Source organism: Tympanuchus pallidicinctus, unplaced genomic scaffold (assembly GCF_026119805.1).
Source record: "Tympanuchus pallidicinctus isolate F22 unplaced genomic scaffold, pur_lepc_1.0 scaffold25, whole genome shotgun sequence".
Taxonomy (NCBI): domain Eukaryota; kingdom Metazoa; phylum Chordata; class Aves; order Galliformes; family Phasianidae; genus Tympanuchus; species Tympanuchus pallidicinctus.
The window spans coordinates 1615815-1635410 of NW_026294742.1; the positions used below are offsets into that span (position 1 = coordinate 1615815).

Below are 19596 nucleotides of genomic sequence, written 5' to 3' on the forward strand. Positions count from 1 at the left end.
GGGATTTGGGGAGAGGGTGGGGTGTGTGGGCGGGGCTTAGAGAAGGGGGCGGGGTCAAGTGAGGGAATGGAGCGGGAACAGCGCGTGGGGACGCGGGGATGGGGACATGGGATGGGGATAGGGAATGGGGGCATGGGATAGGGGTATGGGATAGGGGTATGGAATGGGGGCATGGGATAGGGGTATGGAATGGGGGCATGGGGTGGGGCTTGCATATACGGAGTAATATTGGGACTGGGGACTGAGGAGGGGTGTAGTGTGGGAGAAGGGACAGGAGATGGGAAATGGCCGGAGGACAGGGGATGGGGACACGAAGTGGGGTAAAGGAAGGAATGAGGATGGGAAAAGGGTGTGGGGGTGGGAGATGGGATAGCTGTTGGGAATGGGGGGATAAGGAGTGGGGTTAGGATAGGGGAGTGGGGATAGGAGTGGGACAGGGGGCATGGGATGGGGAGAGGGGAAATGGGGGATGGGGTAGGACAGGGGATGGGGGCAGGGGATGGGATAGGATATGGGGACAGATGGGACAGGAGTGGGGAAATGGGGTATGAGCAGGAGATAGGGATGGGATGGGGGAGGCAGAGGGTGGGGAGAGGGTTCAGGGGTAGGAGAGCCACTGGGACAAGGGAAGGGACTGGACTGGGAAAGGGCACAGGACAGGAGATGGGGACAAAGCACAGGGACACGGGATAGGACAGGAAAGGGACACGGGTTGAAACAAGGGCAGGGAGTGGCAACAGGAGATGGGGAGGCTATGTGGGGGAGATGGGGTGGGGCAGAGCTTGGCGACAGCAGAGGGGAAAAGGGAGAGGGCAGGGGGACGTAGATGGAGGACGTGGGACAGAGAGATGCGATGCCGAAGTGCAGGAGCACACGCTGTGTCATCCTTCTGAATCCACTGCCCCCGTGTCCCCAGCAGCACTGGGGCCACATCACAGCCCTTCGGCGCAGTGACGGCTGCGTGGCCACTCCAGAGCGGCCCCGCGGATTTGGCTGCGCTGCAGGGCTGCATCCCACTGCTGCCCGGCACTGCAGCAGCTCCGTGCGCCAACGCTCCAACCCTCGCCACCACGCAGTGTGGGGGGGAAAAAAAAAACAACAAAAAAAAACAAAACGGAAAAAAAAGTGATGAGTCGGGAGGATGGGATGCGCAGGACAGCGGGCTGTCAAGGTCAGCACACGGGGACCCCGCATCCCAGCGTGCAGCAGAGCGGGATGTCATTCAGCGTCCCAGCGCGCAATGGGGCTGCGGCCCCTCCACCAGCCCACCCCCAGGGACCCCCCGGCAGGGTGCTGATTGGCTGGGATGCTGCTGCGCTGATTGGCCAGCTGGCCATGAGACGCAGAGATGGGGTGATCGGAGAGTGCTGATTGGCCGAGGGGACGGCGAGGCACCAGATCGAGCGGTCCGTGGGTGCTGGTTCAGTGGGCGCCCCGTGGGTTCTGCCTGCTGGGGTCCAAGCGTGTGTTCCGGCTGGGTGCCCACGCAGGGTGGCACCGGGTGCACATGGATGCCAGCATTGGTGCTCCGTACGGGTGCAGACATGGGGCACCCCATGAGTGCAGATGTTAGGTGCTCTTTGGGTACAGATCTCGGGTAGTTCAGGCAGCGGGTGCTGGCGTTAGGTGCATGTGGATGCCAACGCTGGGTGCTCCACGGGTGCTGACATTGGGTGCTCCGTGAATGCAGATATTGGGTGCTCTGTGAGTGCAGACGTTGGGTGCTGATGTTGGGTACATTTGGATGCCGACACTGGGTGCTGACACTGGGCACTGGCGTTGTGAGCTCGATGGATGCTGGCTTTGGGTGCACCACGGATGCCAAGGCTGGGTGCTCCACGGACTCCAGCAATGGATGTCCCACGTGCCAGTTGCCTCACACAAGCAGGAGCAGGGTGATGGGCTCCTATCCTGGTTCCTTGCCCCCTGCTCACCCGAGGACAACCCCATGCACCCCACACCCCACAGTGCTGCCCAGGGTCCTGTCCCAAAACATGGGGACCCCATCGCAGTGCAGATCCTCCAGCACCAAAAGTTCTCGACCCCTACCTGCAGTAGAGATGAAGCCTCGTAGGAGCCTATGCTCCTGTGGGGCGGCCGCACTCCCTCCCGCAGGATTCCCATTGTTTCCCCGGGCTCCCCGCTTCCAACCCGAGGGCCGCTCCCCGGACCCTCCTCCCCCCCCACGCCCTCGGGGCTGCGGCGGCGGCTCGGGGCGGTGCCTCTGCCGGTGCCCGTCCCCGTCCCCGTGCCGGCGGAGAGGCGGGGCAGCCCCGACGGCCCCTATAAAGCAGGCGGCGGCGGCAGAGGTGCCGCAGTGAGGGCGGGGGCCACCATGAGCCTGGTGCTGGAGGCGTTGCTGGTCCCCCCGGGGGGGCTCCGCAAGGAGCCCTCTCGTCTCGCTCCGCGCTCCGCCACCTCTTCCAGCGGCTTCCACTCATGGTCGGGACCCCCGGGCCCGGCGGGGCGAGCGCGGGGCGGCGGCGGGGGAAGCGCGGCCGCTTCCTCCACCGAGAGCCTGGACTCGCTGAACGGCGAACCGCGGGCGCGTAACGAGAAGGAGCTGCTGCAGGTCCTCAACGACCGCTTCGCCGGTTATATCGAGCGGGTGCGGGCGCTGGAGCAGCAGAACCGGGCGCTGGCGGCAGAGGCGGCGGCGCTGCGGCAGCAGCAGGCGGGGCGCTCGGCCATGGGCGAGCTGTACGCCCGGGAGCTGCGCGACATGCGGGGGGCCCTGGTGCGCCTGGGGGCCGAGAAGGGGCAGCTGCGGCTGGAGAGGGCCCGCCTGGCAGAGGACGTGGCCGCGCTGCGGGGCAGGCTGGAGGAGGAGGCGCGACAGCGCGCCGAGCTGGAGGCGGCGGCCCGCGGGCTGGCCCAGCGCTCTGCGCAGGAGGAAAGGGCCCGGGGGCCTCTGGCGGAGCGAGCCCGAGCGCTGCGGGAGGAAGCGGAGCTGCTGCGGAAACAGCACCAGGACGAGGTGGGCGCGCTGCTGCGCGGTGCCCGCGCCGAGCTGCCCGCTGAGCCCCCCGCCTCGCTGCGGCCCGGGGTCACCGCAGCGCTGCGCGACCTGCGGGAGCAGCTGGAGGGCACGGCGGCACGCAGCACTCTGCAGGCCGAGGAGTGGTTCCGCGGTGAGTGATAACCCAGCCCGCTGCATGCTACGCGGGCACACACCGGGGAGAAGGGGATCCGTCGTTCTTCTTTTCCCCTGGAGGGAACCCTGCGGGGCTGCGGGTGGGCGTTATGGCCGGTGCCCCCGCCCAGGCGTGTACACTGAGCTCCGTGAGGGCGGGAGGGTAACACCAACCCGCCCGTTTGCAGGGGCGCCGCACGCACCACCACCCCCGCGGATTTCTGGGGGGAAAGGCAGCGAGGTGGTTTTCCCGACACCCCCCGATGCTGCAGGGAGTCCAGCTGGAGCGGGGCCAAAAGCGTTGCGGGGATTGCAGCACAGCGAAGGGAGAGGGTGCCGCATCCCCTGCGGGGAGGATAGGGCGTGTCTCATGCGCTGTTAGGAGGGGCACTACGGTACCGGGGGAGGAAGAGGGGGGTGACACCCCGGGGGTCGGCGCACGTCGTTGTGCTGCCATCGCCCCGGCACCAGCGCCCGGGGAGCGGCGCAGCTGCGCTTCAGCACCGCGGACAGCGGCACTTCAGCACCGCGGACAGCGGCAGCGCCGTGGCCACGAGCGCGGCGCTCTGCGGGGCGGGGGGCACTGCGTTCCACCTCCCCCCGTCCCCTAAAGCCCTTGTGACAATCTCTGCCTCATTCTTTCCCGCCACTGCCCTTCTGGGTGGTGTATGTGGCACGGTGAGGAGGTGTGCTGGGGAGGGGAGCAGCTCTTTAAGTGCAAAAGATGATGGCAGGAGCTCAAGGGAACAGGGAAATTGTTCGCGCTGCAAAAAGCCCAGGATGAAGAAAAGCAGTGCCCAGCCTGTCCTGCTCTGGTGTCTTCACATGCCTGGGAACGGACACCCTGCAGGGTTCGCTCTGCAGAGGGCACACATGCAGGGGAGTGGTGGTATTAAAGGATTTGCCATCCCACATAAAAAGGAGGCTGCAGCCTCCCTCCGTCCCTGCAGCTTTTCCTTTCCCTTGCTACAGTGAGGCTGGACAAGCTCTCTGAAGTTGCCAAGGTGAACACAGACGCCATGCGCGTGGCTCAGGAGGAGATCTCTGAGTACCGCCGTCAGCTCCAGTCCAAGACCACTGAGCTCGAAGCCCTCAAAGGGACACAGGAGTCACTGGAGAGGCAGAGGCAGGACTCAGAGGAACGCCATCATGCAGATGTCCTCTCCTATCAGGTAGCGTGGCGCAGTGGGCAGAGTCCCAAATCTGTCACTTGGTGCAGAGGGAGCATCCAGCTGTCAGGGAAGAGCAGTGCTGGGGCTGGGGCTTCAGGGATGCTGATGTCAGCAGCAAGTACATTTGAGCTTTCCCCAGCTCCTGATGTTCAGAGAGCCAGAGCCAAGGCTGCATCCAGGCTGCTGTGTCTGGCACCTGCAGTGGAATTGTCCCTTGTGTCTGCTGCCCATGACATTGATCACAAATGCCATTGAATAGTGACCAGGGTTCAGACCATGTCATGTCGCAGCACTGGGAACAGCAGCTCAGATTTCTGTACCCTGTGGTAGCTATAGACTAAAACCCTGTCTCCGGGGAGATGTTCCAACCCCATCAACCTCAGGCTGGGTAGGATGACTGCAGTGACCAGCAGACCAAGTGATCTAGATACATTGCCCCTGGCTGCCACTGCCCGAGAGAAGCCAGCTGGCAGCACCGCAGCTCTCCTTGGAGTGGTGCAAGTTTGTCCCTCAAGGACAAACTTGAAAGAGCCCCAGCATTTTCCCCCTTTGCTCCCCGCATGGCACCAGGTGACTCTGTCTGTTGCAGGAAACCATCCAGCAGCTTGACAATGAGCTGAGAAACACCAAGTGGGAGATGGCAGCTCAGCTCCGCGAATACCAGGATCTGCTCAACGTCAAAATGGCCCTGGACATTGAAATTGCTGCCTATAGGTATGGGGTTGGCAAAGGGAACGGGGGTGCATGTCTTGGCTAGTCCCCAGTGCTGGCATCTGTGAGAACATTTCTTGAAGGCCCTCGCTAACACCTGGAGTCCTTCTTAGTAAGACAGCGGTAAGTCCTCCAATACCAGCCCTGCGAAGGGATTGTGGAGGGAAGGGTGAGGAAGCCTTCATGGGGTGATGGCATGCAGATGGAGGGAGGGAGAAGTTGCTGCATGGTGTGAGTGCAGCTGCTGATGGCCCAGTTCTGGTCTTCTCCTGGCAGAAAGCTCTTGGAAGGGGAGGAGTATAGGATTGAGACCGGCTTTGGAATGGTCTCCTACCCTGAAGTGATCCCCAAGGCTCCCAGCATCGCCACCAACATCAAGGTAAAGAGCGAGGAGAAAATCAAGGTGGTGGAGAAATCTGAGAAGGAGACAGTGATTGTGGAGGAGCAGACAGAGGAAATCCAAGTGACTGAGGAGGTGACTGAGGAGGAGGAGGCTGAGAAGGAAGCTGAAGAGGAGAAAGCTGAAGAGGAGAAGGAAGAGGAGAAAGCTAAACCAGAGGGTGAAGAAGAAGCCAAGTCTCCTGCAAAAGATAAGGCCAAATCCCCAGAGAAACCTGAGTCCCCTACAAAGGAGGAAGCCAAGTCCCCAGCAGTCAAATCCCCTGAAAAGCCCTCAAGCCCCTCAAAGGAAGAAGCCAAGTCCCCAGCAGTCAAGTCTCCAGAAAAGCCTTCAAGCCCCTCAAAGGAGGAGGCCAAGAGCCCACCTGCCAAGTCCCCAGAGAAACCCACAACCCCAGCTGTCAAATCCCCAGAAAAACCCACAACCCCAGCTGTCAAATCCCCAGAAAAACCCCCAGTGCCCTCAAAGGAGGAGGCCAAGAGCCCACCTGCCAAATCCCCAGAAAAACCTGCAACACCCTTAAAAGAGGAGGCAAAGACTCCGACTGTGAAGTCCCCAGAAAAGCCACCGAGCCCTACAAAGGAGGAGGTCAAGCCTCCATCTGTTAAATCCCCAGAAAAGCCACCAAGCCCCTTGAAGGAGGAGGCAAAGAGCCCAGCTGTCAAGTCCCCAGAGAAACCTGCAACCCCCTCAAAAGAGGAGGCCAAGTCCCCGGCTGTCAAGTCTCCGGAAAAGCCTGCAACCCCTTCAAAGGAGGAAGCCAAGACCCCAGCAGTCAAGTCCCCAGAGAAACCCACACCCCCTTCAAAAGAGGAGGCCAAGACCCCAGCTGCCAAATCCCCAGAGAAACCCGTGTCTCCCTCAAAGGAGGAGGCCAAGACCCCGACTGTAAAGTCCCCAGAAAAAGCCAAATCTCCACAGAAGGAGGAAGCCAAGTCCCCACAGAAGGAAGTGGTCCCAGCCAAGGAGCCTGTCCCCTCCCCTCCAAAGGAGCCCAAGGCCCCTGCAAAGGAAGAGCAGCCAAAGGAGGAGAAGGCTTCCCCCAAGCCTGCAGCGGAGGGCAGGAAGGATGAGGCTCCCAAGAAGGATGCCCCGGCCAAGGCAGAGGAGAAGCCCAAAGAGAAGGCAGCTGCCGGGCCTCCTGCCCCACAGGTGAAGGAGAGCAAGGCTGCCTCCAAACCTGCAGAAGAAGGGAAAGCTGAGAAGGATGCTCAACCAAAGCCTCAGCAGGAGGCTGGCAAAGCAGCTGTGAAGGAGCCAGAGAAGCCTAAGGCTGAGGAAAAGGCAGAGGAACCAAAGAAAACGGTGGAGGAACCAAAGAAGGTGGAAGACCCCAAATCAAAACCCAAAGACGACTCCAAAGCCAGTAAAGAGCCCCCCAAAGCTGAGAAGCCCCCCAGCAAGGAGGGCAAAGCCCCAGAGCCGGCACCCGCTGCAGGAAAGAAATGAGCGGAGCTCCTCCGGGAGCTGGAGCTGCTCCGCTCCCCTCCGAAGGGTGAGACGGGGACGGTCCCCAGCCCGGGTCCCCCCCAGCCAGGCCTTACCTTAGCAATATGTTTGTGAGAGACACAGCCCCTCGCTGCCCCACGCCAGCGGTATGTTCCGATCGCTTCAGTAGCAGAATGTGATCCATGCAGAGCGCCACATTTAACACTTGAGCTCTAACGAGGAAAACAGACCCCGGGGGAACCGACTGCCCTTCTCCAATAAGTGCATTTATTTATTGTATGTGCAATCGATGGACAAGTGCAACTCAGAGCTCTAGCTGCTTGGGAGGTGTGCCGTGGGCTGGCTGGCAGAGTCCTTCCCTCGCTGGGGTGATGAGTGGCCCTCCGGGTAGCGGCCCCAGCTGTAGCTGGCTTTGGGGAAGAGGTTAGGCACTGCAGGAATGCCCACGGAAATACGACGTGCACTAGGAAACTCGAGCCCACTGTCAATTGCTTATGTGCAATAACCAAATAAAGTGCTTACAGAGACACACCAGCTCTCACTGTCATTGCTCGGCTCAGGGGAGGAGGTGAAGGGATGCAGGAAAGGCTTGTGCCAGGGCTGCTGGGCACTGTCACACAGGGCTGGGACACACAGAGGGTGACACGGGGCTTTTCAAAGCATGGGGCAGTCCTGCAGCAGGGAAAGCTCACAGGCGGGCATGAAGGGCTGCAGGCCCAGCTCAAGGGATGGAAACAGGGCCAGTCCTCACCACGCTCCACCAAGGCAATTCTGGAATTCCTTCTCTTTTTAAATGGCAGCTCCCCAAGGACTGCCAGTGCCTGGATTAAGCCAAGTGCTGCAGCACAGCCCTGCACTGCAGCACCACACCTGTAGTGCCTCCAGGGGAGGGGAAAAGGCTCCACCAGCCTTCCTTTCCCAGAGAGTCGCTTTGGCACCAAGCGCCCCCAGTGTTGAAGCCCAGAGCCGCGGCTCTGACAGGAGCTGCAGCAGGGAGCTGTGCAGGATGGAGGGGGGCACAGCCCAGCCCGGAGCTCCAAGCTGCCGCTGTGCTCTGGGGTTTGTGCCGAGTCAGCTGGGGCTGCAGTGCAGGAAGGACTATTTTTAGCCAGCTCAGTTCCTGTTACCGAGGACCTGCAGTGGGAGGGAGGAAAGAAGGCAGGCAGGGCCCAAACGGGGAGGGCAGGGCTTGGTTCCAGCCCCCATGGGACACAGAAGCACAGAAGAGCTCAGAAGGGAAGGGATCCACCACCAGGATCAAGGTCCCCACACTGCAGCCATCTGCACACACACACACTTCTTCCAATTCAGCATTTAATCCCTTCAGTTACAAAACCTCAAATGAGACTCAAAACGTCATAAAAGAAACTGAAATGACAGGAAGGGAACATTGCAGACAGGATGAGGCTAGGTCCCAAAGCAATGCCCAGGCAGGGGAGCCCAGCAGGACTCAGCGGTGGCTGAAGAATCCCTGAGGGTAGTTGAACTTGAATGGCTTCAAGCGCATGGGGCCCCTAGAAGAGAAGAGGAGGGACAGGTTGGCCCACAGGGGTCTGCTCCCATCCCAGCAGCCCGACGTGCTGGTAAGCTCAGCACACTCACAGAAAGGGACAGGTCCCGGGGTGCAGCTCGACTGTGCAGGGCTGACCCTCACAGGCCTTTCTGTCACCATGTGCCTGGACAGCAATGCCTGCCAGCAGGGTCCCTACCAGCATCTCAGCCCCCTCTGCTCACTGCCTGCAGGGACAGCACAACCCCAGGCTCTCACCTGACCAGGCGCAGGCACATCTTCTCCTGGGGGAACTCCTTGGGCCCCTCCACAGTGGTGTCGTGGGGCTCCGTCTCCAGGTAGACGTCCAGCACCATGCAGAGGCGCTGCAGCTGGTTGGTGAGGAGCTGGTAGCCCGGTTTGGGTCCCCACAGCTCCTTGTAGCACACGTTGACTTCGCTCTCCATAGCCTGGCAGATGCAGATGCGTTGCAAGTTTGGTTTTCTGTTCTTCCCAGCCACCAGTCTAACCCTTACCAAGGGGTCAGGAGCACTGGGAGCTGCCCCGATCGCTTACCCGAATGTTGTCATCGTTGCTGCCGGTTCGCTCTCCTTTCCAGTTCAGGCAGAGGCTGAAGATGGGTGGCAGCGCGGAGTAACCGGGATTCAGGACCACAGCGACCTGGAGCTTGGCTGAGCGAGGCGAGGAAGAAACATCGACGACAGCCCACAGAGCCTCCCTCCCTCGTGTGGAGGACTCAGGCTGCTGCTATTTGCCATCGCTGGGGGAAGGAAACACACCGACCTGTTCCCCTCTCTATCAGGGCCATGTAATAGAGATGGGTGTCTTCAGCCAGCCCAGCCTCCACCACGTCTTTAGTGTAGGGCAGCTCCTGCAAAGGGAGATGACAGGGAGTGAGCAGCTGCAGCTGCAAGGCACAGCATGGGAGCTGGAGGGGATCCAGGCTCACACTCAGCACCTACCGCGTAATCCTCGAAGGGGATGGCAGCCCACCTCACCAGGCGGGAGACGATCTTGGTAGGGAAGAGATGCTGGCACTCGCTGGACACCGGCACCACGCCATGCTCTGGAAGCAAGCACAAGGCTGAGCGGGGCAGGCTGGGGCTGAGCTCTCTGCCTGCCCCACGGGCGACAGCAGTACTGGGACCTGGGGATATTCTTTATCCTTCTGACAACTTCACCAGGCACCCAGAAAGCAGCAGCAGCCTCAAATGCAGTTCTGCTGGCGCTCAGGACCTCACAGCACGTGCCTGGTCTGCTCCAGGGGTGCTTGGGCACGCTGTTTTCCTATCACCACAGCCTGAATAAACCCCCAGAGCCAGGATGGCTGGCTCCAAAGGGATGCTGGGCATCGAGAGGGGCACAGCCACCTTCTCCCACCACAAACATGGCAACCTCAGAGCCCTGACACCACAGAGCAGAGGGACAGTGGCAGTGCAGACCCATAAAAGCCCTTCAGAGTGACACAGGCTAGGCAGCATTCCTGTGCAAGAAGATCCAGCCAGTGCACAGCCTCCGCAGGCACTCACCAAGAGAAGCAAACTGCTTGTGGAGAGCCAGGCGGGATTGCAGCCTCGTCCTCAGCAGCTTCATGGTCATCTCCATGTGGCTCGCGCTCAGCGAGTTGTCTGCAGTGACAGTGTGCTGTGGGAGGAGAGAGCATCAGCACCCTGCCAGGGAGGGGACACCAGTGTCCCCAAAGCCTCCCCGCAGCCCTGCCAGCTCAGCCCGACGTCCTGGCAGGGAGGGGAGGGGAGGGAAGGGGTGAGACGTGCCTGAGGCTGATCCTTGGGGAAATGCAGGCCGCCCAGCTTCTGCACCCACACATAGGGATGCCCCAGCTCTGTCACGTAGTCACTCAAGGTCAGGATGCTGAAGAACAAAGAGGAAAGGTCACACGGAGCACTTCCTCCTCCGTGAGGCAGCAGGCATCATCTTCTTCCACCCCGAGCCAATGCCAACTAGCAGGACACCGGCTGCACGAGGTCCACTCACCCCACTTTGTCAAACTGGAACTGGTTGGCTGGATTGGGGGTTTTCTTCCCATGGTCTCCCGGATACAGGCAGCTCAGGAGGGAGTCTGGGGAGAGCAAGTCGCTGGCAGGAGAAGGAAGAGAGGAATCATGCAGCAGCCCAGGCCTCACGTCTTTCTGGGGCACCTGCTAACAGACTACGAGCCCAGAGACTGGGGATGGATGACCCCCAAGCTGGGTTTCATGACACCCAGAATGGTCTTCCCATAGTTCTGCTCTTGAAAATCTGTCTCCTCCCTGGTTGTAAAGAAACTGGAAATCACAGTGCACCATCTCTCTGAGTTCCCAGGAGCTGCTCATAGGCACGCTGCACAAAGTCTGAAACCTACTGATGGCAATCTGGGTATGGAAAAAGCAGAAATCATAGCATGCAGAGGGCATGGTCTGCATGGCATGCCAGCCAACAAGCTAAGGTAAAATCCCTCTGCTAAAAAATAATACATTTCTTCATGTCTGACCACACTCACAAGCCCTAGGAAGCACAAAGGGCTGTGGGGGATCTAGGCTGGGTCACAGGAGACTCAAGAGACATCCTGCTACCACAGCATCTCCTAAGCAAGGACCCTGCCTGCAGGTCTCACCAGGGAACGAGTCAGGGCTAAGGAGACTCCTCTACATGATTCATCCCAGCAGGAAGGCCTGGCATGGAGGGGTTTGGGTACATACAGGGAAAAAGAACCCAGGAGGACTGGGAGGCCTCATGGGAACAGCCTGGGAGGCAGCGTCTGTTTTCGGGTATTCCATGCCACCTTCTCCTGCCTCCCTCTTCCTCAGCCACCTTCCAGCCTGGGAGAGTTTGCAGCTGACCTGAGCTCCCTGGGCAAGCTCCCAAAGCTGCCACTGCCAGTCCTCACACAGATCAAGCTTCAGCAGTCCCTGGGGAGCCCACAGAAAGGAAGCTGCATCACTGGTACTGAGTGCAAGGTGACCTGCGGATCAACCAGGTGAAAGGAGCTGCCAGGTAACGGCTGCAGGAGGGAGGAAAGCAGTTTGGCTGCAAGATGCCAACCAAAGGCAACAAGGAGGAGAGGTTCCCCTCCAGCTCTAAGAGGTTCCCAGCCTGCCCCATTTTGCCATGGGGGATGGGGCAGATGAAGAGGAGGAGGATGCTGGCAGCTGCAGCAGCTTGGCAGGACTCCCAGAAAGGCCATGCTGCTGACAGGGAGGACACCGTCAGGGCAGGACAGATCTGCAAGGTGAAAGCACTCACAGAAGTGCAGAGGCTCTTTAGGGCCTCCTTACCGTTCTAGCAGGAATCAGACCCTACAACTGCACAAAGATATCAATGATGCCCCTGGTAAGGAGGAGAGAGGGACTGAGGATAAAACCTCACCCACAGCTCCCACAGAGCTGGGACTCACAGGGCACAGAAGGCTGTTAGCCTACAGCTCAGCAGAGGGACATCACCACCACACCTCTGGTGCTGCATCGCTGTGCTTACTGGCAGAGCTGGGCAGGACATCAGGGCAGGGTGACTGTGACAAGCTCTGGGCACAGCACAGGACCCACACACAGCCCAGGGCTCTGCTCACCCAGCACTGATGGCAGTCGCCAGCTCAGCAGCAGTGGTCACCTTGGTCTTCACAGTCATGATGTTGAGGTTCATCAAGTAGTAGAAGGTCAGGTGAAGCACGTTCTCATCTGTGCCAGAAGGAAAGAGAAATATTGCTTCATGCTCTGGCTTGGAGCACTCTGTACTCAGAGCTTCCTGTAGGAAGGGGCACACATTCTTCTGCTGCCCTGCTAAGACAGCAAGGAACAGCTGCTCTCTGCAGACCTGTCAGGACCCTTCCAGCACTGAGCTGTGGCAGGTTGCTCCTTGACCTGCTCTCGCACCGCTCTGTGCCCAGGGCCACCAGCACCAGTTTACCTTTGCACTTCAGGTCGATGGTGACAGACAGCGGGTGCCGCTTCAGCATCTCCTTGCGTTTGTCATCCAGCTGCACACCCAGGGTGGGCCTGCGCCGCTTCTGGGGGGAGCAGAACAGCACTGTCAGCCCTGGACCAGCACTCCTCGGCCTCTCCTCCTCTTCTGCTGCTCTTTCCTTCCCTGCCCACCACTCTGAGTCCCAGTCTCTCCCTGCTGGACTCCAGCCTCCTCGGCTGGAAACTATTTATACAAAGTGGAGCAGCTCCTGCAGGAGAGCTGCAGGGCGGACACCGCTGCGGATGGGATGTGAGCAGGGCAGCTTTGCACTCCTGCTCTCCGGTGCTCAGGACAGAAATTGGAAATGCAGCCTCTTTCCTCCCAGTCAACACAGAGTGCCCAGCTGAAGCCAGTTCTTCCTCCTTGAACACAGAGGGATTTAAGGCCAGCACACCTCCCCACACACTGGCAGTGTCCAAAGATGAGTCCACAGACCCGTTCAGGCCCCGTAGCCCCAGCAGCTTCCAGCTCACAGGTGCAAATGAATTTGCCCACACCACACTGTGCTGGGAGAGGCCCCAGAAGGGGAGAACATTACTCCTTACCGTGGTCTGCTCCTCCTCCATGTCAGAATCGCTCTCATCATCTATGCAAAGAGAGAAGCAAATCCCATGGTGAGGGGGTTTCCCCACAGCCAGCAGGGCCACCAAGCCCTCTCTCTGAGACCACAGCAATCCCAGGTTACTCAAATTGCTAGAGCAGGGACAAGGCAGGATGCAGGCCAACGGGGACATGACATCCTGCTCAAGAACATTCCCTCAGTACTAAGAGTCACTCTAACAAGGGGCCACAAACACCTCTCAGGAATGATTACGGGATGAGGGTGATCAGCTCCCAGGGTTTTTATCCAGCATCTTCACATACCCAGAACACAATCCCTCTGGCTGCAGCAACACCACCCTACTCACCCTGCGAGTCCTCAGGTGGCTTGTACAAGGCTTTGGCTTCCTCTACGCTGCCTTCAATGGCCACAACAAGCTTCTTGTCTGTGGAAGAGACATGAAAATAAAGCCACGGATCCCACTCCTGTGTGGGAAAGACAGTAAAGGTTATGGTGCAAGCTGCCAAGGTTGGAGCTTGGTGAGCTACAACCCCAAAAGCACATGTCCATATGGTGTTTATTAAGCCCACAGAAAGAAAGTCAGGCTGCAGCCCTGCCCCAAGAAGCTCCTGCTCCTTGGCTGCACAAGACAGAACCCCATAAAGCTGTAACAAATGGTCAGCAGGGAGAGGAGCTGTCAATAGGGCCCCGCAAGGCTAACGTGGGGCTGGATCTCCTGCTAGCATGGGGTCTGAGCAGGCAAAGCACTGCGTTCTTAAGGACTGCTGCTGGAAGCCATCAATATCACAATTTTTTTTATATCAAGAACCAAATCCATCTAGCATGAAGAAAAAGCAAGGAGCTGTCAGGGTTGTAGGCACCATGCATAGGGAGCTGTTTAGGGCAAGAAATCTTGTTCCTGCTGAGCAGTGAGACTGCAGCTCTCACGTAATCCCAGAGATACAGACAGCCAGAGGGACCCTGAGCCCTGCTGGGACATCCTGACTGAGAGGAGCTGCTGCACAGAGCACCTCCCACAGAACTCAAAACACAAAGTCGGCCAAGAGGGGGGATGCTTTCAGGTGAGCTGTGGGTCACTGCCCCTGCAGAGCAGCAGAGACCCCATGTGTCCACCACCTCCAGTGTCACCACCACCCATGGGCAGCACAAGCTGGCATCCACCCCACACTCAGCAGCTCTCTAAAGGCAAGCAGCCATCCACGTCAACCTCGACGCTGAGGTGGGAAGCCAGCTTTCCAAGCAGTTCTTCCAGCAAAGGAAGCTGAGCAAACAAGGTTTCAAATGCTGCTGCCTCAGTGTGCTGGCCTTGGTGCCACCCTGCTGCTCCGGGCTCAGCAGAACGCGGCAGCAGAGCAGACAGGATGAACCACGCCAACCAATTCTCCCCAGGGCAGCTTTCTGCAGGCACAGTGAAATCTGGCCCACGAGGGGAGCGTGCCCCTCCACCCCCCACAGCAATCCTGGGGACCCTCGTGCTCACCGCAGGCCTGACCATAGGCACTGGCTTGAACAAAAAGAACGTAGAGGGGAGGCGGCAGGTGCCGGGCTGTCTCGTACTGCTTGTGTGCCTGGTCGAAAGGCATGAAGAGGTACTCCTGGACAGGCAGGGAGGCCTGGAGGAACAGCAGGGACAGCATTCAGGGCTGGGGACAGAATCAATTCCCACTCAACCTCCCCTCCCCACCCCAAGGCAAGCAGGAGGCTGGAAGCGGCCACGCAGCTGCAGTGCAGTGTGAAATGCAGGGATGGCCACAGCAAACCCACAGCACAGCATGCAGGAAAACTTTTGGGTTTGAAAATAACCCAGTTCCTCCTCCTTTTCTCCCCTCCCAAGGTGATCACAAGGGGCTGGAGCTGCACGCTGCTCTCTGGAGAAAGGCCCATTTAATGAACTCTTCATCTGCAGGAATTGCCGCATAAACAAGGAGGCTGTGGAGGAAACCCAACCAGGCAGGGAGCAGCTCTGACACTTCTGCTTGCTCTGCTGGGATCCTGCACTTTCAGACTGGGATTCAAGCCATGCTGACTGGAAAGGAAAGGGCCCCAGATGCTGTCCCTAACCAACACAACCCCTGGGGCACACCAACTTGCTCCCAAGGCCTTTTCCTTTCCTGCAGGGCTCAGCAAGTACCTGCATAATGCTGTTGAGGCGAGGCTGGAGGCTGCTCAGATACTCCTTTTTCACTTCAATCTCCTTCAGGATCTTCTCCTTGATGGTCTGGCATTCCTTGTACCTCTCTGCCAGTCTAAGGGTGGGAATTGGGTTAGCAGCATACAGCACAGTGCCACAGCCTGCAGGGCCAGCTTGGGTCATCAGCCTCAGCTTTCCTGACCTAACAGAAGTCCCTGCAGGAAGTCAGGGCTGACGCAGCGACACACAAAGTGCTCTCAATGCCAAGGACGGGTGGAGGCTGTCAAGAACTCTGAACAAGGGAGAGGAAGTGGAAGCTCAGCTTTGCGTTGTACCTGGAGGAAGGGCAGCAGAGCTTCCCTCAGCAGATCTGCTCCCAAATCAGCTCTGCTGACAGGACACAACTGGGATCCTCTGGACCCTACCAAGCTCCAAAGAAGGCTTCTCCACTTTGTGTCACTCCAGCTACAACTGAGATAAACTCCTGAGTCGAGGTTTAGCACACTAACAAGTGCTCCTCCTCATCTGGCTAGACAGACAAGGAAAATGGAAATTCACCATGACTCTGTGAGCTCTGGTTACACTTCTGTTGAGGGAGAACACACACAGCCTCCTCACTGCTGTTCACTGCCACCTCTCACATAGCAGAGCTGCACAGAGAAAGCAGAGCTTTTGGGCACACCGCCTGGGAAGCACCTGACACAAGAGAAGGAATCCTGCTAGGAGCTCACATGCTCCCCTCTTCAGCCCCTGCTTCCCACTAGTTGAGAACACAACACAGCAAATGCCCCTGTGCTGGCTCAGCACAACAGCTTCCTACACATTGCAGGTCTGAAGTGCAGCTTTCAGACACGACTGCTGAGCTCCCTGCGATGGAGCCAGAGAGAGGAGCAGAGCCCTCACACCGCTCACGAGGCAACTTCCGAACTGAGCCCAAATCCAACACACCGCTTAGTGGCAGAGCTGGGAACAGCAACGCGACCACTGTGGAGGGAAGCTAACAGCCCTGTGAGCACTGCAAAGTGCCCGCTGCACTCCTGGGGCAGCTGAAAAGACCATTTCCCACCACAGTGACGAAACGTGGTGCTCCTAAACACGGTGGGACGAAGACTGGAAACTACAAAGTTTCCCCTTGTTTTGCTGTGCAACGTGCATGCTCAACTGAATTCTTCTTCACCTTTCACACAGCTTGCCATGAACAAGCAGCACTAATGAGAACCTTAAATCTCCAGGTTGAGCAGTCCTCTGCAAGCCTCTGCAGCACCTCTTATTGGTTATCAGCACAGCTATTCTGAGCTGTGCTGTTCCCACAGCATCTGCTGGCAGCTTAGACTGATCCTTCTGAAACACCTGCTGGATGTCACAAAGAATTATGGTACGTCTGGTTTTCACAAGGGGTGAATCTCCTTGTCTGGCCACGTCAGGGGAGGGACGCTGGGGGTCAGATCCTGCACTGGGATGGTGCCACAAGCAGACAAACCGAGCCACTTAAACTCGTTCCTCACACCACAGCACAGCAGACAGAACAGCCACTGCTTTGCCCTTCGTGGCACATCTTGCAGAACAGGGCTCTGGGCCCAAGTGCATAACTGCCCATCCTTCAATATCACCGCCACGCTGGATGGGCGCCTCGTTCCCTCTGAGCACACACTGGTCACGCCAGAAACGAATCAGTTTTCTCCTATTGATGCTTAAGAGCCAGCACTGACGGGCACTGCCTCAAGGAGTGGGCACGTGTGGATTCCCTGGGACGGCTAAAATGCCTTTGTTGTCATAATGCAAGGGGTGAACCTTCATAACAAGGGCACAGTCACACAATAAATCTGCCACGTCCTCCACAGGGAGGATTTGGTAACGCTGTAACAACCTTTACCTTTGCTGTTTGCTTCACAGAGAGGCTGTGCAGGCTGGGCTGTGTGCAGGGAGCACTGTCCTGCAGCTCAGAGAGCAATGAATGATGCAGAATGGACCCACCTCTTACGCTGCTCCAGTTCCCAGTCCAGGCGGGCAAGGGTCTGCTGGTGGGGCTCAGTCAGGGTGATGTCAGGTCGGCTGATTTCGGTGGGAGCCTCGCTGTAAAACTCCTCCAGGCTCACCAGTTCGATCTCCTCATGCTTCGATCTGCAGAGACAGAACAACTGGATCAGGGAAGGGTGGCAAACGCACACAGCCACTCCTCCTCCTCCCCAGTCAAACTCACTTGAACTCCAGGCATTTAGTGATCTCTTTCTGCAGGTGCATCACCTCATAAAGCAAATTCTGGAGCTGCAGGTGATAGGCATCAACCTTCTGCTTCGCCTAAAACACAGACACAGCCAGTGAGCACAGCAGGAAGGGACACATGCAGAGAGGATGCACTTGTGGCAACCCCAGTGCTGCAAAGACTCTGTTACCACTCAGGTTTTGGGGAGTGTGAAAACTCAAAAGGAAAAAAGACATTTTCAGGGAGTGGGAAAGCAAACATTCATCGCATTACATTGATCCTGGTGCCTTCTAGGAAGGCAGCCTGGGACAGAAACAAGGCAGACCTGTTAAGGCATGTGGGTCAGATCCCATTCTCCTCAGCAATACAATTAAAATAAATATTGCTCAAATATAGCAGAAAAAATCTTCCAGAAGCATGGCTAAGAATTCTGAGGCCAATCAGCAGATGTTTCTCAGGCTTGCAGCTCACCAGGCTCAAGACCATCTGACTCACCATTACACGACAGGAGAAGACGGCCCTCTTTTGCAAGCCATTGCAACTACAGCCTCTGCCTTCCTGCAGAAAAGCCTCCTAGCAAACCCCCAGCACAGAAAGCACCACCTGGCTGTGGTTTGGTTCTGCACATGCACGCACAGGGAGCAGAAACTGCAGCATCTCTGCTCCTTAGAACCCCCCGTCCTGCGCTCGCCGCCCACTCCGTACCTCATGGGTCTGATCTCGGCCCTTCTTCAGCCGAATGTGAGCCAGCCGATTGAGCTTCTTCAGGGTCATGAAGTGCACGCAGCTCTGAACGCGTCGCTCGTCTATCTCAGAGGCCTGAGAGGCAGGAGGGAAATGTGTGAAGCAGCTCAGGTTCACCACAGAGCCCCTGCTGCAGCCTTTTCTTCGAGCACCGAGACGAGCGGGGCTCTGCGCTCCTCTGCAGGGCAGTGCTGATGTTACTGGGGTTCCAGGGGAGCCTCGCGTTGCTGGACACAATCGGAGGGCTTTCTGGTATCCACAGGAGCTCAGTTCTGCCCCCGAATCCCAACTCATCAGCACACTCCCCAGCCATGCCTCAGAGGTCAGTGATTCTGAGCAAAGATCGCTCAGCCAAAGACCACACACCTCAGCTTCATCATACATAACTTTATTTAACACAGACTGCTCCATTTGCCTAATTTTCCCCAGAACACGGCACGGCTTCTGCTCCTTTCAGATTACCTGAAAAATAACAGAAAACCAAGCACTCAAGGTTCTCCTTACATTGTCCTTGACGCCTCTGCTCTTCAGCTCCTGGATTTCTGCCATGAGCCTCTGAAGCTCCTGGCACGTCTCTTTGTAGAGTTCATAGTCCTTGATGGGGTCCCGGAGATCAACCTCACACTCCTCACTGTAGTACCGAGCATCCTGCAAAGGGCAAAAGTACCTGCACTGCTCGCTCTTACATGCTTGCAAAAAAGGGTAGTGAGAAACACAAGGCTGGGCTCAATTCTTTGCTGCATTAGCTTGAGATTTTGTACGTTGAATGACAACTCAGTAACCAATCCAGGACACAGACACTGGAAAACACAGGCTGTCTGTCAATGTAGTCAATGTGAGCTGAAAGGGGTGCTGTGCTGCTGCAGTGTGACGAGGTTACAGCAGAGAAGAAGCCCCGCTGACAGAAGCTGACAGAACTTTGGCCCTGAGCCTCATGTGAGCATCCCGAGGTAACCCAGGAACACCAAGGGCCCTTCCAGCCTTCTGCTCGCTGCCTCCCTGAGCACCGCGTGTCCTCAAGGAGTCAGAAGGGCAGAGGGGCAGTTCAGTTTCCGAGGTGCTGAGGGTCGGCTCTGACCCAGCACCGTTCAGCACACACCATTCCCGGCCACGCTTTACCTGCTCGCCATCGGCCTTGCCCCGCTTGCCCTCCTGCGGGCCCCCATCCGTTCGGATCACTTTGGGCTTCCTCTTCTTGCTGGAGTCCGAGGACATGACGCTGCCGGCCGAGGGCTGCGGACGGGCGGTAAGGCTACGCTCCGGGAGACCCAGCCGCTCCTCCTCAGCCAAGCCCAAGCGAGGCCTCCTGCTACCCCCTCGGGGGCACCGTGTCCCAGCCCTTAGCCTCCAGCTCCCCGCTCCCTACCCCCAGCTCCCCCTCGGGACCCCTCCGCTCCCTCCCCGCCCAACCAACACCCCTCACACCCCCACGGGCTCCGGCGGAGCCCCGCGCTCACCCCGCCACCCGCCTCAGCTCCCCCGGAAGTGACGTCACGGAGCAGCACAGCGCGGCCCGGAGAGACGCGATGACAAGCGCCCCCTGCCGGGCAGCCCGCTCTGGGAGGACCGTGGCCGGAAGAGCCCGACTGGAGCTGCACTGGGCGTGGCCTTGCGCCCGAAG

The 19596-nt window shown here is 58.4% G+C and overlaps 2 protein-coding genes across 3 annotated transcripts; one reads left to right on the top strand and one right to left on the bottom strand.

Annotated features, from left to right (window-relative positions):
• The first annotated feature begins 2314 nt into the window (after positions 1 to 2314).
• NEFH (neurofilament heavy chain) lies at positions 2315 to 7394 on the top strand. 2 transcript variants are annotated; one of them, XM_052689353.1, is made up of 5 exons: positions 2315 to 3131; positions 4106 to 4305; positions 4895 to 5019; positions 5293 to 5767; positions 6119 to 7394. In XM_052689353.1, exons 1-5 carry the CDS (start codon positions 2336 to 2338, stop codon positions 6863 to 6865), a joined length of 2343 nt encoding a protein of 780 aa, XP_052545313.1. In that variant the 5' UTR covers positions 2315 to 2335; the 3' UTR covers positions 6866 to 7394. The 2 variants fall into 2 exon arrangements, with proteins under 2 accessions (XP_052545313.1, XP_052545312.1); XM_052689352.1 differs by having other exon boundaries at positions 5293 to 7394.
• Positions 7395 to 8162: 768 nt separating this feature from the next.
• THOC5 (THO complex subunit 5) lies at positions 8163 to 19529 on the bottom strand. The gene is made up of 20 exons (XM_052689354.1): positions 19433 to 19529; positions 19095 to 19208; positions 18480 to 18623; positions 17937 to 18050; positions 17229 to 17326; positions 17003 to 17149; positions 15029 to 15143; positions 14378 to 14510; positions 13244 to 13321; positions 12881 to 12921; positions 12279 to 12378; positions 11941 to 12049; positions 10371 to 10472; positions 10151 to 10247; positions 9905 to 10019; positions 9338 to 9441; positions 9159 to 9246; positions 8931 to 9046; positions 8634 to 8824; positions 8163 to 8379 (listed from the first exon to the last, which is right to left on the bottom strand). Exons 2-20 carry the CDS (start codon positions 19188 to 19190, stop codon positions 8316 to 8318), a joined length of 2052 nt encoding a protein of 683 aa, XP_052545314.1. The 5' UTR covers positions 19191 to 19208; positions 19433 to 19529; the 3' UTR covers positions 8163 to 8315.
• Between the last annotated feature and the right edge of the window lie 67 nt (positions 19530 to 19596).

What these genes read in the sequence shown, in the direction of transcription:
- NEFH (XM_052689352.1), top strand. Translation starts at nt 2,336, where the DNA reads ATGAGCCTGGTGCTGGAGGCGTTGCTGGTCCCCCCGGGGGGGCTCCGC. An exon ending in CAGATGTCCTCTCCTATCAG is followed by an intron (nt 4,306 to 4,894) that starts GTAGCGTGGCGC and finishes TGTCTGTTGCAG; the next exon opens with GAAACCATCCAGCAGCTTGA. An exon ending in ATTGAAATTGCTGCCTATAG is followed by an intron (nt 5,020 to 5,292) that starts GTATGGGGTTGG and finishes TTCTCCTGGCAG; the next exon opens with AAAGCTCTTGGAAGGGGAGG.
- THOC5 (XM_052689354.1), bottom strand. Translation starts at nt 19,190, where the DNA reads ATGTCCTCGGACTCCAGCAAGAAGAGGAAGCCCAAAGTGATCCGAACG. An exon ending in TGCCTATGGTCAGGCCTGCG is followed by an intron (nt 13,322 to 14,377) that starts GTGAGCACGAGG and finishes TCTCTTCCACAG; the next exon opens with ACAAGAAGCTTGTTGTGGCC. An exon ending in TTCCAGTTTGACAAAGTGGG is followed by an intron (nt 10,248 to 10,370) that starts GTGAGTGGACCT and finishes TTTGTTCTTCAG; the next exon opens with CATCCTGACCTTGAGTGACT.